The sequence below is a fragment of the Haliaeetus albicilla genome, chromosome 11 (genome assembly GCF_947461875.1).
Source record: "Haliaeetus albicilla chromosome 11, bHalAlb1.1, whole genome shotgun sequence".
In the NCBI taxonomy this organism is placed as follows: Eukaryota; Metazoa; Chordata; class Aves; order Accipitriformes; family Accipitridae; genus Haliaeetus; species Haliaeetus albicilla.
The window spans coordinates 20878953-20895898 of record NC_091493.1 but is presented as its reverse complement, the minus strand read 5'-3'; the positions used below and the strand labels follow the sequence as shown (position 1 = coordinate 20895898).

General features: G+C 43.8%; 1 protein-coding gene across 3 annotated transcripts in view; it reads left to right on the top strand.

Moving 5' to 3' along the window:
• ARHGAP22 (Rho GTPase activating protein 22) overlaps positions 1-16946 on the top strand; it is a 162332-nt gene that overhangs the window by 134131 nt on the left and 11255 nt on the right. For all 3 annotated transcript variants that reach the window (XM_069796549.1, XM_069796548.1, XM_069796550.1), the window contains 5 exons: positions 1991-2198; positions 6362-6494; positions 11182-11255; positions 13120-13241; positions 16036-16939. In XM_069796549.1, the coding sequence (XP_069652650.1) occupies positions 1991-2198; positions 6362-6494; positions 11182-11255; positions 13120-13241; positions 16036-16939 (1441 nt within the window). The remainder of the gene's footprint in view (positions 1-1990; positions 2199-6361; positions 6495-11181; positions 11256-13119; positions 13242-16035; positions 16940-16946) is intronic.

Genomic DNA, 16946 nt, shown 5'->3' with positions numbered 1-16946 from the left:
GCTGTAAGTGCCCTGGAAATCCTTGGAGAACGCTGAGCCCCACATACCAAGCAGTTCTGCTGTGCCCTGTCATGACAGCAAGGATTATATGATGAGATTACAAAGCAACCTGTGCAAAAGCAGGAAGAGATTCCCTGTCCTAGAATGTGACTTCAGAGACACCCATCTCAGTGAAAATTCAAACAGATTAGAAACAAGAACTAGCAAAATCCTTCCTCTGCAAGAAAAGCAATATTTCCAGTGATAAAGATAAATCACTCCCATGCTCCAGGGCATGCCTTCCTGCCAGGATAAGGAGGGAATTTCCTTCAAGAGTCTTCATGGCCCTCCAGCTCTGATACTGTAATGCAGTTGCGTAGGCTGGGGTGTAAGGAAGGTTTCTGTCTTCTGATGTATAACAAACTGGCAGGAAAATGAAATTGGACTTTAGGATCCTTCTTGCGTGCTTCATTCAGGGAGCTGAAACTGGTAGTGAAAGGTTTGTTCCTCTGAGGATTCAGCAGGGTTGGACTGAATATAGAGAGCAGGTATGGTTTGACATGATGTGTCCCATGAGGGACAGTGAATGGTGGTTAGGAAACTTCCTGCCAGGAGTTATCAGCTTCCCATGAATATAGGACTAAAATAAAAATGGAAAATGTGGTTACTAGCAGGAAGGTAAGTAGACCCTTAAGAAATTATCAAATTCCCTGGCCTGGTATAAGCATATGCATGCATCCATTAAACACTGCTTCTGGCTATTGGTTGTAAACACAGTGTAACTCCAATATTGCATGCTGCTGGTTTTTTTCAGACCAGCAAGATTAACTAAATGCTGAATGCATGATCTAAAGCTCTTCGGTGTCAGTAGAAAGATTCCTGTTGCTTTGAGAAATCTTTGAATAGAATTTCCTATCTGCTGTGGTCTGGTCTCATCTGAAATTGAGTAGATTCTGGGATTCTCTCTCTCACTGAATTCTTATTACCAAAATATGGTTAACTTAGATGCTATCCTCCCTGATTCCACCACATCTTGCAAGGTGTTAGAATTAGGGTTTCAGAACACAACTCAGTAGCTGTCCTTTTAGATGGAGTCGTCTCCTAGTGGCAGGGATTGAACTGAGACCTCTGGGTCTTACAGCCTGACCCCCTTCTGTGTTGTTGAAAAGATCTGGTGCTAATAGTGGCATTCAGCAGCTGGTATAGACCAGGAACTCTGGTTTCCCCAGAGAGAGAGACAGTGCTTCATACTTGGGGATGTATAATAGATCTGACTTAAGAGTTAATTAGGCCAGTCTGGTTTTAGAGCATCTGGTGCTTCTGATATTTTCAAGGTGCAAGAAGTACAGCACACATTTTTTAGTAGGAAGGGCAATGCAATGTATTTTGCATGCGTTTTACTCTGTGTTTTAATTTTAATTCAGCAATTTTATTTAAAGGAAAAGAAATAGACATGAGAAGCTTGCAGGATGGTGGGCGATTTTCACAGTAGCTAGTTTTAATGTTGACAACTGTATTCTGTGATGTTAGCAATCTCCTGCTAGCGGGATTGCTACCTTTTGGGCTGGGCGCCTGCAAAGTAATGAAGGGTAACTGTATGACAGCTAAGAGGTAGGTGCGTGCAGAGAGGAATCGTGTCCCATAAAGTCAATGTAGCCTATGCTTTGGTATTCTTGGGACAGAACATGCAATGGAAGTATAATTGCTTAATCCAGATTCAGCACAGCTGCAGATAACCATGAACATAATCTTAACCCCACCTTCCTTGTGTATAATGAGATATAAACTGGCTTAGGGCAGACGATAGTTTGAAGCACTTAAGAAAAAAAGTCACTTGGCATGTAATTCTTAGTTTTAAAAATAATTTTATTCTTCTGAGTCTGTTAGAAACTGGACCTTCACACATGTTCACCCCCTCCATGTGGAAGTTTCCCTTGCTGTATGCGCTGAGCAATAGCTCAAAAAGAGTTTAAGCTGACAGCCAGCTGTCTCTCTTGCTCTCTGTTGGCAGGGATCTTTGGACAGCGATTGGAGGACACCGTACAGTACGAGAGGAAGTATGGCCAGCGCTTGGCCCCACTGCTGGTGGAACAGTGTGTGGATTTTATTCGGGAGCGAGGTCTTACAGAGGAGGGGCTCTTTCGAATGCCTGGCCAAGCCAACCTTGTCAAAGATCTGCAGGATTCTTTTGACTGTGGAGAGAAGCCCCTTTTTGACAGGTGAGTTGACATCACCAAATACAGGCTGGTTTGCCTGTGGCATGTAAAATCTGGCAGGAATAACCTTGCAGTGGCTATCCTAGTTTACATGTTCTTTCCACACCATCATTCTCTTAAAGTGCCGCTGGGGCTTTCTCCTGCATGGTGTTGGGTGCCGAGGCCTTCATTCAGCTAAGTGTTTGAGCAGAGAGAGAAATTGAGCCCATTAATCTAGGTGGGGCTACTCCAGTGTTTCAGCTTAAGCACATGTTGAATGAAATGCATTGCTAGGTTTGGGTGCAGCATACTCAGCAGTTGGTGGGATCCCACCGTAGAAATGGATATGACAGAGGTGAACTAGGTGTTCTACTGCTTTCAGATGTTGCATTCTCCCTTGCAGCAGCCACAGCAGATCTGCCCAGGGGCAATATCTCACCTCTTCCTTTGTCACCAGGTTTCAGAATAGTCACCACCATCTCGCACATCTTCACTGGCTGTTATACGTGCCATGTATAGAATTGGTCAGCATGTCATAACAAAGCACTTGCTGACCCCAGAAGAATTCTTGGCCAAATTTTTTTTTTTTGTCTACAATTTCAGCAGCTGAGATGGAACATTTATTTCAAAACTGATCTTTTGATTTTGAAAATATTTTGATTTTCAACAAAACTTGAGTCAAATGTTTCTGAAATAAAAATGGCAATTTTGCATTTTTCTTCCCAGTATAAAAATGTTGCCGTAATCACTCCTTGCCTGGTACAAAGACATGCTAGCTGCCTTTTTGTCCTACTGACCATGCCAATGTCAGGGAGCAGCAAAGGCCAGCTGCTCCATAAAGCAAGGTGAGCCAGGAGCCAAATGTGGTAACAAGGCTGGCAGAGGCAGTGACACAGTCCAGTGATCACCAGGCAAGCCCATAGTGACAAGGCAGGTCCAAGATCAGGGAAGGTAATCCATCCATGAGTCAGGGTCCAGGTCCAGATCAACAGGGTCTGTAGCCAGGCACAGACATGGCAGTGAGGCAGTGGGAGTTGTAGCTCAGACAAAGGATAAACAGTAGAGGCTTAGCTTAGTATCGGCTCCCATGGGAAGAGTGTCAGCCTTGGCTCGGAGTGCTCAGTCCAAGGTCAGCAAGGGAAGGGGAACAACGCTCAGCTGCGCTATCTCTACGTTGGCCCTGAGCCCAGGGAATCAAATCATCAAGAGGGCAGATGCTCTTGGGGCCCTTGCAGCCAAATCCTGTCCATACTCTGCAATTAACATTTCCTTCCCTTTCTCATGTGTACACGCTACCCAGAGTGAAGGTTGGCATTGTGCTAACCTAAACAGTGCTTTGAGAAATGGGCCTTGACCCTAACAGAGACCTTGAACTCCAGGGATATTTGGATCCAAGGCCATTGTATAGATCTGGCCTGATCTCTGTCACAGGTCCAGAAGTGGGATCAGATCTGGGATCTTGGCTTGGAGACCTGGCTCCATTTCTTGCCAGAACTCACTGGCACCACTTTCCCAGGTAATGCAGGCAGCATCTGGTATATTGCCAGCACATTAACCTAGGAGATCACTTCCCCTGGACCTGCAGCCAGCCTTGACATGGCCAATAGCATCCCTGCCTACTGCCGCAGGAAGAGCTAGCGCTCTACGGGCAGCACAGTGTTTGGTCTCATCCTGGGAAGTATATATATCCTTAGAGTTTATTTGGAACATTCTTCTAATTCTTCCCTCCCCTCAGCTTCCCAGACCACCCATCTTCCTTTCTTTGATTCTTAACCACAGTCAGTATTTGTTCCCCAAATGAAAGTGTTAAATATTTAGAGATATTTTCATGAAAAAATAAAGTTTGAAATCGTCAGATTGTCTCACTTCATCATCTCTTGAACAAAGCCTTTGTATTTTTAACTGAATGTCTGGGTGTTCTAATTCAGAATTAGAATTATCTTAGTTCATGTGGAATTGAACAAAGTTATTTTGGAAAATGCTCATATTCTGGAACAGGAGTATCTATGGAAGGAATTAATTAGGAATGACAGTTTCACTTTCATTTTTTACTTTAGTCTAATCCATACTAACTTCATTGTCATGAAGACAAGCCAAGCCTTCCTCCAGCATTTTTAAAGCAGAAAGCACCTTTATTTCCATAGGCATTTGCACTGGATAAATAGATCAGTGCTAAGTCTCACCTTTAACAGAGGCAGTAAAGATCTCCATAAAGGAATGCCTGCCTTTTGGGTAGTTGATTTGAAACATGATAACTGAAGGTTCAGTACAGAATTGAAGGAGGCAAGCCTAGGGGTATCCGAGTAGTGTGACAGTTGTGGGCCCCCCAGTCATTGCCTGTTGCTCTTTCCACCATGTCCACTGCCACTTGTAGGCCCAACTCTCTCCTCTTTGATATGTATAGTCACGGACAGCGATGAGGGAGAGGCAGTTCCACTCTGGCTAAGTGAAATGCTTCTCTTCCTAGCAAGAATTATTTTCTCTATGTGCAACTAAAGCTATCCATGTATGGCCTAGGATACTTAGGCAGCAGTAAGTATTTTCTGCAAGTGCAAAATCCATATGCTTGTTTCCAAATCAGGTGCAGTGAAAGGAATATCCTTTCTTTTTCCTAGTTGCAGTCAGTCCTTTTAGATGTCTTTTCTGTCTACAGTGATCTTCCAAATGCTTGAGCCTGCCTGCCCACGGTGGATCAGATCTCTGTGATGACTGATAATTAAAATATTTATTTTTAAAAGGCTTGCCTTTCCAATTTGGATTTTAAATGCATATGTATATTCTTATGAAAGGCCAGGTGTTGCTGTTTTGGAAGCATCTACAGCAGTCTGCTCCTATTGCACTTCCATGCCACCAAAAGTTTGGCTGGATTTCACATGGCCTTGTGGATGAAACAGTAACTGCAGCCAGTGGACCTGAAGCTGTAGTCTGGGCTCTGCTTCTGAGTGTTAGTCATATCCACTGTCCCAGCCCGAAACTCCACACTAAAAAAAACATAAAAAAGAATAAGGGTACTGACCTCATTTGTAAGGCATTCATAATCAACTGAAGAAAACCACTATGTGAAACTGTGGTATTCTCAAATATGGTGGAGCTGTTTAATAAGAATAGCGTTATCATGATCAGTAGCAAGTGGTAGCTGCTGGCAGCTTCCTGTTGTAATTTTTCCTGTTTTAGCTATGTGTTCCAAAAATGTTTAAAAACATACTAAGCAGAAGAGATTCAGCTTTTAGATAGAGGTGAGGATTTGAAGGTCTGTTGCCCCGTGTTTTTCTCAGGTTCTTTAAAGACTGTCAGGGCAATGGTAGGTAGCGGGGAGCTGGTGACAGAATCTGTTTAGACTTCCAATGGTTGAAACCTTTAAGGAGATCATCTGCAAAGATTAAGTTGTACAACAGGAGACTTGGAATGAGGGAGAGGTATTGCCATGCATCAAAAGCTGGATAGGAAATGGAAAGGGAAGACTAGGTGCATCTTCATCATGGCATCTGACACCTCATCCCCAACTTAAAGCAAAGGACAGAGAAGAGGAAAAAGAAGTTCCTGGAGTGGGAGAGAAAAGAAAAGCTGGTACCCCAGCATAACAGATGGGCTAGGAAATGCCAGATACCCCAGCCTGGGAGAGGAGATGCGACCCACAAGCTGGGCAGCGTGCCAAAAGGCAATACAGGGCCTGGAGGAAATGCATCTTCCTCCATTTTTTTTCCCAAATGATTGAGATGGACACTTGGAAGCCTGGCTCATCAGACGCAGGTAGGTGCTGGCTGGGGAGAGTATCAGGCAGGAGGGATCAGTGAGAGGATCAGAGGTTATGTTTGATTGCACAAGGATGCAGAGCTCTATTGTCAGTGCTAAGTGATCACTGTGCACTTGCCTGGACTGTATGGCTCACATTCCTGATCCACATTGGCTGAGGAACCACAGCACCACCCTACCTTAAGCAGTATCATGGGCATGTCCCTTCCACTGCCCATATTGCCTGAGATGCATTTATATCTTGACAGAATGGGAAATTTTCCTTGTTCCCAGGTAGACCCTCCTGCCTAGTACAAACATCTGGTAGAACAGCTTCCTTCCATGTGCCTACTTTGTCCCTGTCCCTAAGAGGGACCTTGATGCACCCTCGTGAAAGGCATCAAGCTTTGGGGTACTGTGGGTTTCTAAATTTCCTTCCCTCTTCTCTATTGCAGCAACACAGATGTTCACACTGTGGCATCCCTCCTGAAGCTTTACCTTCGAGAGCTGCCAGAGCCTGTCATCCCCTTTGCCAAATATGAAGACTTTCTTTCTTGCGGACAGCTACTCTCAAAAGATGAGGGAGAGGTCAGTGATCCTTCCAATCTGCCTCCTTCTACCTTGAAGGTTGTTCCCAAGACTCAATGTAGTACAGCTTTCTTCTCATCACTCTTCAGTCCTGATTCAAATCAATGAAGTTCCTAAGGACCTTCCCCTGAATTTTCCTGAAGCTGTGAATTGGGCATTAGTATCACAGGCTTCTGCTTGAAGCAGGAGCTTTTTTGAAGTCAGTCTTGAAGCCTGGTGCTTCTTGCTGCTGAACAAAGCCATTCTGTAGCGTAATCAGCAAGAGATGCAATGTAGGAGAGATCTGAGTTCCTCTCCCAGCCTTGCTGTTGACTCATTAGCAAGCTGTATGAAGTCACTCCCTTTTTCTGTGTTTTCAGTTTCATAGAACAGCATGTTCTGCTCCCCAAAGTTTTTGGTGGGTGAGACATTGATCAGTGCGGTGGTCTTTGTGTTTCTCAGAGGAGAGGCACTACAAAAGGGCAGGCTATGATATTATCCCAGAATGGGGGAGATAATGCTATGAATACTTTGCCAGAACACTCTTACAATGTTCCTGTCTTTGGTTTCCAGGCAAGGGAAGGGGCTGACAAAAACCTCCAAGTCTGTGGCAATCATGGAAATTTTGATTCACTGCTTGGGAGGAGCAGGATAATTTACAATATGATTGATTGATCTGTTTCATCCATATTGTTCCTCTCGTGGTGATGCCTGAGCTCTTTGCTGATTGTGAAGGCACGTTGGATCTGGTCTTATGTGGGTGGAACTGTGCCACCTTCTAAAACAGAGGTTTAAAGAAGCTGTAAGGGTTGTTACTAGTGTCAGCTAAAGAAGCAAAGGCCTGAGGGCTTATCAGTCACAGTACACAGTTCCGTCCCTTTTCTGTGTGTGGCCTGAAGAGTGTGCTCACATCTTTGTCTCTGGTGGGGATTGTAAAAACTGTTCTTTGCTGAGAGCCTGGGGTTCACCTTTAGTTCAAGTGGCAGAAGGCTCTGGAGAGATTCAGTCCTTCATGATGCCCATAGAAAGATACTTGTTTGCATGCATCAAATGTAGCATATCTGATAGTGTTGTTTTTTACAGATAAAAGGCAAGTTTGCCACTACCTGTACTCACATGATGTATCCTCTAGCCATCTCTGAGAAAGCAAATTTCTGTACGTGACACAGCATACTACCACACATGGATGTGCATTTGCATCCTGGGCACAGCCACATCAGTGTGTCAGTGTACTAGTGTTGTTTTTTTAATAGGTACAAGTGCTACTAGCTCCAGAACTTGCTCATTTTCTGCCTTATCCTCAGTCAACTCGGGCATCTCTGCAGGGTGCTATGTTACAGACAGCACAACCGCTGATTTCACAAGAAATGGCAGCATTTCTAAGGCAGTGGAGCTCATTTCATTTTGGTCATAAGATGTGCAGACTGGGAAGTTTTGGATCCATTAAGCACTATTGCACAAGAGTAGAGACACTGCCAAGTTGGGTAAACATAATTGTATATCACTGCTCAGCTTATTAACCATGTAGTCTGCCTGATTTTGCCTGCACAGGCTGCAGTGGTTTGGGAAGCAACATCTGTGTTGGTTTTGTGGAAGCAAGGCCAGACTGAAATGACTTGTAGTGCAGCACTCTCTTTGTATTAGAAAGGCGATGAGGAGCACTAAATAGCCGACATGAAAGCTTACAAAATACAGTACTGCTGATAGTACAAAGTTGTCTTGTTAAGCTGCTGTTGTAAACATAAGCATTTGTTTTTGTCAGGAGAATCTGGTACCTTAAAAGGGGCTGTTTACTTTTTCAGAAAGGAAGGTGGAGTGCACGCAGCAAGGGTGGCGAGGCTGTGCATGTACAGTAGCATGTGGAGCACGATGTAGCACAAAGTCATACCAAGCCTGTAGGGCCTGACTCCCCACCCCCCACCCCCACCCCCGCTATGGAAAATCCCCCTGCTCAAAAATGTGGTTTCACTGAAACCATAATTTTTTAGCACAAAATGATAAGCAGGGAATTTCAAAATCAAACATTTCATTTGGAAAAAGTATTTGGAAACAAAATGCAATCTATTGTTTTAATTTGAAGTACTATTTTGTTTTCATTTTTCACTTGGAGGTTTTGAATTAGACTTTGGGACTCAAAATGTAATTTTCTTTAGTTTTGTACCCTCCTTCCCCCACAATAAAAATAGAAGCACTTAAGAAAAAAATACCTCTTCAGATAAAATTGTTGGCACCTCATGCTGCTACATTGTGACCATAGATAGGAATTATTATGATAGTCACTTGGCCTCATCTCCATCTGCGGCAAAAAAACCTCCAGCACTGCCCTAAGCTTTCCATTTTTCATTCAGATTGTGGTTCATCTTCATTCTGCACCCAGCTAATCTCTGGTGTTGGAATGCAAACAGAAACATAGCAGAGACCTTGGGCTGTGCTGAGGCCTCTCAGGTATCTTAGCAGGACCGCAGCGTTAAAAAAGATTTGATTCTGATCCCAACTGGCTGGGAGGAGGGATTGAAAACAAAAAAACAATTTTAGAGTAAGAATGAATGAAAGATCTTCAAATTTCTAAAACCTCATTTGAGTCCGAGCTGACTTGACACAGTAGTATTTTAGCCTTCACTGCTGCCTGTACTCTAGAGATGCACACAGCAGTTCAGTGGGCTAAGCACGTGGCTTTGAGTTTTTAGAGGGGTCTGAATTTGGGTGAATATCTGAAATGTTGCTAGTTTTCCCGTTCAGCTAGAAGCTCCTAACTGTTGCTGATCTGTTACACACATTGCAAAATCCTTGGTTTTGGGATCACTCCTTGGAAAGCGTGCCTGTGTGGTAAATTAGACATGCAGGATTTTTGAGGAGGTAAGAGTTATTACTGCAAAACACCATGATGAATGACAGTGCAGTGCCTCTGTTGCTTGCTAGGCTGCAGCCATAAGCACAATCAGTGCTATTTGTTAATAATGCAGCAGTTTCTAGCTTGCGTTTTCCTTTACACTTTCCCTGTGGTGTTACTAGGCTCAGCCTTCTGCCCTCTGTTGGTGAGGTGGTTAGTGGGTACAAACCTGTGGCAGAGCTGATAAATGCTGCAGCAGGAGAGAAATCTTTTTTTAACCTGGCAAGTGTTTGTACCTTGATGAATACAAAGATATCCTCTGTGTAATACCACGTTTGTGATTCATTGTGACAGAGCATGGACGATAAATTTTTAGAACCTTTTTTTTCTTTCAGGCAGCATCTCGTACCTTTAGGTCATGTTTCCAGCTGTTCACAACTGCCTGCAGTTTCTGTTCCAAAGCCTCCTCTTGCATCCACTGGAGCCATGGTATTTTAATTCAGAGCACTTGAAATACAGTGCCAAATACCATCCTGAATTCTGTACTTGAAATAAATTGGGTTACAGAGCAAAATTCAAGAGGGAATTAGGTCTGTTAGCTCACCTATTTCTAGTTCAAACTCCTTACTTGAAAGCTGTATGACCTGAACAGCTGACCTTAACTTTCACATTAGTAGCAGCTGTCCTTGATTCAAAAGTTTTCAGAAGTTTAAAAAAGAGGATTGAGATTTTCAAAAGTGACTGGTCCTTTATTGATGTCTCCATTGTTGTCACTGTTAAAACAGCATAACTTCTAAGCTAAGGAATTAAAAAGGACTTATTGTTTTTAAGTTTTAGGTTTTTATTAGAGGACTTTTTGTGCTGGGACATACAGAATAAAAAAGTATCTATACATTCAGGATGTTAAGGATGGAGGCAGGAATACAGACTGCTCTCTGGATCTTTCTGACTTGTCTGGACCAGAGAAATCAGGAAGATCTTGCAAGAGGCTGGCCAACAGAATTCCCCCCCTAACAGTCCTTAATAAATCGAGGAAAGTTTGAAATGAATGTCCAACTGCACCTCTTTGGCTTGGAACCAGCTGCTTCTGGAATTTCTCCGTTAGCAGCCCTCCATCATTAGTTAGCAGCTATCACTCTTCCCAAATGTGCTTGGGTATCTATTGTCCCACAAAAGGTTTAGTTGTCTCAAAAAATAAGCAAATCTCCAGGGCGACTGCAGCATTGACAGGATCAAGCAAATGGTGCTTGGGACTGTGGAAGGACAATAGCCTTCTGAGTCAGAGGTTTTCATTAGGTGATTTAAGTAGCTTCAGGGTTTTAAGTCATTTCTCCAGCAGATGTCTCATCTTACATTTGAATGTAAAGACAGAAATTTTATGAGGAAGTATGTCACAGCTCAGAATGACTGCAAATGGAAGTAAGTAGTTAAAAAGGAGGTAGTTGAATTGGAATGTCGTTCAGACTTTTTAAGAAAAAACTCTCTTCTGCTCAGTTAAGCATTACTGCAATGTATTTATACTACACTCGATGCCTCAACATTTCAAATAGGCCAGGTGCTGAAAAGGCACATTTGCTGGTACATGCTAGTGGGCAGACTTTGAAGACTAGCAGGCCTCACTAATTGAACACTTCTACATCAATCATTAAAGTTCACAGGAGGATTTCCACTGATTTTGAGAACTGAATCAAGTTCTGGACACTGGCTTTTTGGTAAGGCACAACACACTGGATGACACCTTTTTTAAAGCAAAGCCTTCTTGTGTCATCATCTGTTGTTCAGGGGTTTGACTCTGGAAAGAGGACTTTGTAGTACTGAAGGAAAGTCTGTTTTGCATCATTTATATTAATAGCTCTCCTTGTTTTTCCTGTCCCTCAGGGTACCCAGGAACTGGTTAAACAGGTGAAGAATTTGCCCCAACCCAACTACAACCTCCTCAAATACATATGCAAGTAAGTGAAATTAATTAACGCTTGGAAAAGTCACTAAGTTTTGTAAGGCTGGTCTTATATGCAAATAATTTACTCAGAAAGTATGAATATTCAAACATCACTTATATGTAAGTTACTGCTCCTGTAAAACATGTGGAGGTGAATGTGCAGCCTGCCTGAAGGAAGCTCTTGGTTTATCCAAGAGAATCAGCCAAGCAAATTGCTGTCACCCACAGTCTTGGCAGCATGCATGAATGATACTTATATATTATATTGTTTATTTCAGAAGCACTTAAAGACCAGTAAAGAAAGGCATTTTTTCCAGGTACTGTGCGGCTGGAAGATTTATGACCCAATCTGTGTAGCAGATGCAGTCAGAATAGCCTGTCTGGCCTCAGCTCTAGTTTGGAAGTGGGGTTGGGAGTGGCTTCCTCTTGGAGTACCAGTAACTCCACAACCTTGTCTCACCTCATCTCTCTGCTGACTCTCCCAGTTTTTGTGAAGTGGGCTGGAATGTGTTTTGGGAGCTGGAACAGACTGTTACCCTAGATACAATGTAGTGAACTTTATGTTGTATTCTAGTCTCTGTGGTAGTTAGTCCCTTTATGACAAGTGGGATTTGCACATCTGGAGCAGGCAGTAGACACAAACACTAACATGAAGCTCATGACTTATTCAAGAGATGTCAAGCCCTTCCCAAGTGTACAGACAGATAGCATTTCTGAAATGTGTTTTTTGAATGCTTTAAAAAATTTATTTTGCCTCACTGTGTGCTTCTATAGCCATTTGTTTTAATATCTGAGCACCTCAAAACATGAATGGCTGAGGCAGGGGAATATAATTATACATGTTTCTAAGTGAAGAACTGAGGAAAGGCAAGGCAAGTAGAATTTGCTTCTGACTTCGTGAAGAAAACTGAGGATTTGGGGATCTAAGCATAGTGTCCACCACAGGGCAAAGCCACAGAAAAAATGGGAGTGCCTAGAAAACTCATGCTGCAAGTAGAAGCATTCAAAAGTTTGCCAAGTAGTGCAGAATGACAAGGAAACTTTTTCCCTGCCAAAACCCATCCAATCATCCAAAAATTAACAATAGTTTAGGAAACGGAGTACAGACAGAGAGACTGTTCACTTTTGTGGCCACTGAGTCCTGTTTCCTGCTATTGTAGGTTTGCTTGTCATGTAGTCCTTTTTACAACTTGGCTAATGATGTACTTAGGTATTTAGGTGTTTGTTACAGCCTTTCTATTACTCCAACTCCTATTGGGAGGCTGTTCCAAATTACAAAAACATTAATTGATAGAAACTTTCTGCTGATTTTCAGCTTATACATATGGATAGCCAGTCTGTCTGGATTTCTTTATGTGCTATCTTTGGCTTGCATGGTCTTTTTCTTGTGTCAATGTTTGCCCAGCTGATGCATTCACAAGAAGCATTTGGGCTACCTCTTTCTCTGTATTTTGTTAGATTCAAGCCACAAAGCTCTTTCCACAGGCTGCTAGTTCTGGGACGAGGAGATGAGCGAAATGTCTTTTTACTTCTGTTATATCTGTAAGTGAAAACTCACAGAAGTTAATCTGTGTAATTGGAGAATTCCTATAAAAATATGATAATCTGTCCTTTCATACCCAGTAGAAGGCTGGATCCCTGGTAGGCTGGTACTTCTGGCAGAAGCCATCCTGTCCACTCTTGTTTCATACACTAGGAGGGATCTGGGGTTATTACTGAGTATCTAAGCTGTGTTAGTCCCTAGAAGCATTTCAGGAATCAGGGTTGTATAAACACAGGACAAAACTGTTCCTGCCCCAGAATGCCTACAGTCAAAGTATGAGAAGTCACTTACTTATTCCTCTCCTCCTTTGATTTTTCTGGGGGGGCTTTTCAAGGTTCCTTGATGAAGTTCAGGCTCACTCCAGCATTAACAAGATGAGTGTCCAGAACCTGGCTACAGTATTTGGACCAAATATATTACGGCCCAAAATGGAAGATCCAGTGACAATGATGGAAGGTAGGTACTACTCTTGTAAGATAACACAACACCTGTGTTTTGGAGCTGTAAGAGTATGCTGAAAGCCAACATTCGTTGGTAGCTGTATCACTTGACTGCACAGTCAGCAATGAGTCAAGCAATCCCTTTCATCAGTGCCTATGAGGATATGTACTGGTTGGCCTCTGTTATCCCACTCACCACTGGCCTAGGAGTGTCTCTTCTCTTCACTATACGGAGATGCTTCTGCCCTGTTCTAAGTTGTTATGTGAACTCTTTTTGAACCCACTGCTAAAATGAAAGCTCGAATGTTCTTCAGAAGGACCACGTTTAAGTAACAAACTGCTACCATTTAGTATTGGTGCACTTCAGTGGTTAGACAGCTCCCTGTAAAGGACATCCAGTCCACAATGAAAGAGGTACTGTAGTTTTTGCTGTGCCGCAGTGGCTATAACTAGGTGTCATAGAAGTGCTGTCTTCTAAGCAGGTTGTGTATGGGTCAGAACTTCACAGAACCTAAGGAATAACTTGAAAGTCACTGTTAATTTTGGATGTAAAAATCTGAAGCTTGAAAATAACCTACGTCCATATGTGTCAGGAAATGCCCAGGGCATGATCGCTGGCTGGCTGACACTAGGGCTGGGATACAGCCCCTCTCCCAGGTGGCACTGGAGCACAGCTGCTGTGGTACAGGTTTTAGCAGGGTCTTTGCATGAAGTTTTGTGGGATCTTGGCAAGCCTGCAAAAAGAATTGATGGGTTCATCCAGCATTAGGTACAGATGGAGATGCTGTGCCCAGGATGTCTGAACTCAGCCCTGGCACTGCTCCCTAGCTGTAGGGTACAGCTGACATGGTGTTCTGTGTGATGGAAATCCTTCACAGAATGCCAACATTATCACACCTTAGCAGCAGCAGTGCCTTTAGTTCTGCACAAGTGACCTCTGAAAGGCACTGCAGATGTGTGCCCCACAGATGGCAACTCACTATAAGGTAATAGGCCAAGTTCAGAGCATGGCCCAGCATACTGTAGTTGTTCAGGGACTCAAAGCCTGCCACAGAGATGTGGGCCATATTATTAAGGGTAGATTTGAGACCTTCCCCTTGAAGCGGGGAAGGTACAAAAATGTGGGGAGGAGAAAAAGGGAGTGCAGGAGCGGATGCTGGACTGTTCAGTATTACAAAGGTGGGGATAGCTGAAACCTCAGTCTGTTGTGTGATGCTGTGCCTTCCCCTAGTGGCCAGTTGGCCAGTGTTGGCAAGACTCTAACAGCCTTGGCCAACAATGTGCTTTTTATTCAGTTGGTCCAGATGACAAGTTTGGGTTCAGTTCACCTTGGGCATTTCAGTATGTAGTTCAGCTGATGGCAGAGGTGCTTGTACTGTGTGTAGGTGCACAGGTGCCACAGATGCTGTGGTCTCATAGTCTCTCCTAATCATCATATAAACACACTACAGTGACCTGACCTGGAATTCTGTGTTACCAGACTTGAATTGTAGAAAAATGGGGATCCAGTGACTGGATTTTTAGACTTCATCATTATACTCATAAGCAACAACAATGGTAATGTTTTGTTTTATTGTTAGTGGAGGATAGAAGATTGGTTAAATAGAAATAATGGAGAAGTAGGAAGAGGCTCAATAAAATTTTTTTAGCTTCAGGATAAGATGGATCTGCTAAAACAGCTGATACAGAAAAATACTGCTGCTAGTTCTTAACAAAAAGCACTTCGTGTTTCTCTTCAAATGTAAACCATGAATTTCAAATAGAAATATCTGACATTTGACAGCTAAATTGTTATTAATGCCCTTATCTCCAGAGAGGTTTATTTCTCACCCTGCATTCACAGACATAAAATAAAAGTTGTAGGTGAGCTCAGTACCCCTTGCTATCAGGCTGAAACCTCATTATTAAATTCAGGCTGTTATCTTGAACCCCTGAGTATGTTAGTCTTATTCTCTATTTCAGATGCTGCTTAAAGATACAATTACTTATTTGCTCTTTCTAAGGTTTTCCTCTTTTGTAGAAAGTGCTTTGTATTAGGTTTGGTAAGTGGAGGTCTCTATTAGTTCATAATGGTCTACTCTACTGGAAAACAATGACAGCTCATTTCTGTGGATTTAAATAATTGGCAGTATTTTCTGTACACCTTCTGCAGGCACATGTTTCATATAGATGTCATACTTTCTGCAAGTTTCTCTATACACTGAGTGCAGCAGAAGGCCTGAGCTGAAATTTCTAGTTCTTCAATAAACACTAGGTCTGGGCCTGTTAAGACTATGAAACTGGGTGCAATGTAGTTGTGGAAACCTGCTGGTTTTGGAAGCTGGGAAGAGAGGTGCTCCATCCCAGCAAACAGGTTAGTGCGTTCAGGATCCGGCATGCATCGCTGCACAGGGCTATGCTGTCCTGCATGGATGCAAACACAGAGATTGATGCTGGCTCTGAACCCCATGCCTTGGTGTGGTACAGACATGCCCTGTTTTCTAGGTGTTCTCCTCCTCTGTCATCCTCAATGGTGTCCTTAAGCAGGCCAATTTATTAATCGTTGCTAGTGATCATTTGTACTCTGCTAGTCAGCTACATTCACGAGCTGGACACCTGCATCCTTCACAGTCCCCGTTTCCAGCCAAGGGAATGGATTCCTGTCCCTTGCAGTCCTGTACAGAAAGGCCCAGAGCAGTTGTTTGTGCAGACCCATTGCAGTGCACAGACCTGCCTCACAAGGAGCTCCCAGGGCATCTCACAGACAGGGAGTGAGCATCTGAGGTCTTCCACGTCTCATCAACTGCTTGCCTTTTGTTTCCTCCCCACAGGCACCTCACTAGTTCAGCACCTGATGACAGTGCTGATAAGTGAACAGGGGCGAATCTTTGCAGTTCCTCAGGCAGATGTGCCAGGGAGCCAGCTGGAAATCAGGCCTGTGCACCAGCGCAGTACTGTGGAATGGATCTCTGAGGAGGATGGGGAGGACAGCAGGTCGGAGAACAGTGTTCCCAGCCCCGCTGATTTGCCCTCTAGCAGTGCTGTGGCACTAGAGGCCACTCCTGGACCTGCAGTGAAAAACACTCCTTCAGAGCACAGTGGCAAATTGACTCAGCCTGCCACCAGCCCCAATAAAAGAGTGCAGCCGCTGCCTCCGTGGAAATACTCCTTCCGCCAGCAGGGAGCACGGTCTGTGAGTCCAAAGCTGGGCAGCTCATCCTTGGATATCCCCAACCTCTCCTCCAGTGGGAACTGGCTGATGAATGGACTGTACTCCCTCCGAGGCCACCGCCGGACAGCCTCTGGGGAACGAGTTAAAGACTCGTGTTCTTCCCAGAGGCTCTCTACTTACGACAACGTCCCTTCGTCCAGCCTCTCCCTTAGCACACACAGTATGGCCAGCACCACGTGGTCTACATCATCATGTGAAATCTCTGTGATGGACTCAGTCAGCAGCTGCCCAGCCTGCCGGGCCAGTGACTCTTCTACTCTAAGCTCTCTCAAAACCGAGTGGATAACTCAGGGCTCACTGTCTCAGAGTGAGGTCAAGACTGCAGATCTGGAGAACAGCATTGACAGGTTTGAAGCATGTAGCAGCAGCAGCAGTGAACAGAGCAACCTGGCTGCAGCTTCCAGAGACTCTGTTAAATGCTCTAGGGCCTTACAGAGCTTGGTGGTGGAGCTAAAGACAGAACTGAGCAAACAGAGGACTGAGTATGAGACTAGTATCAAAAGGTAACTT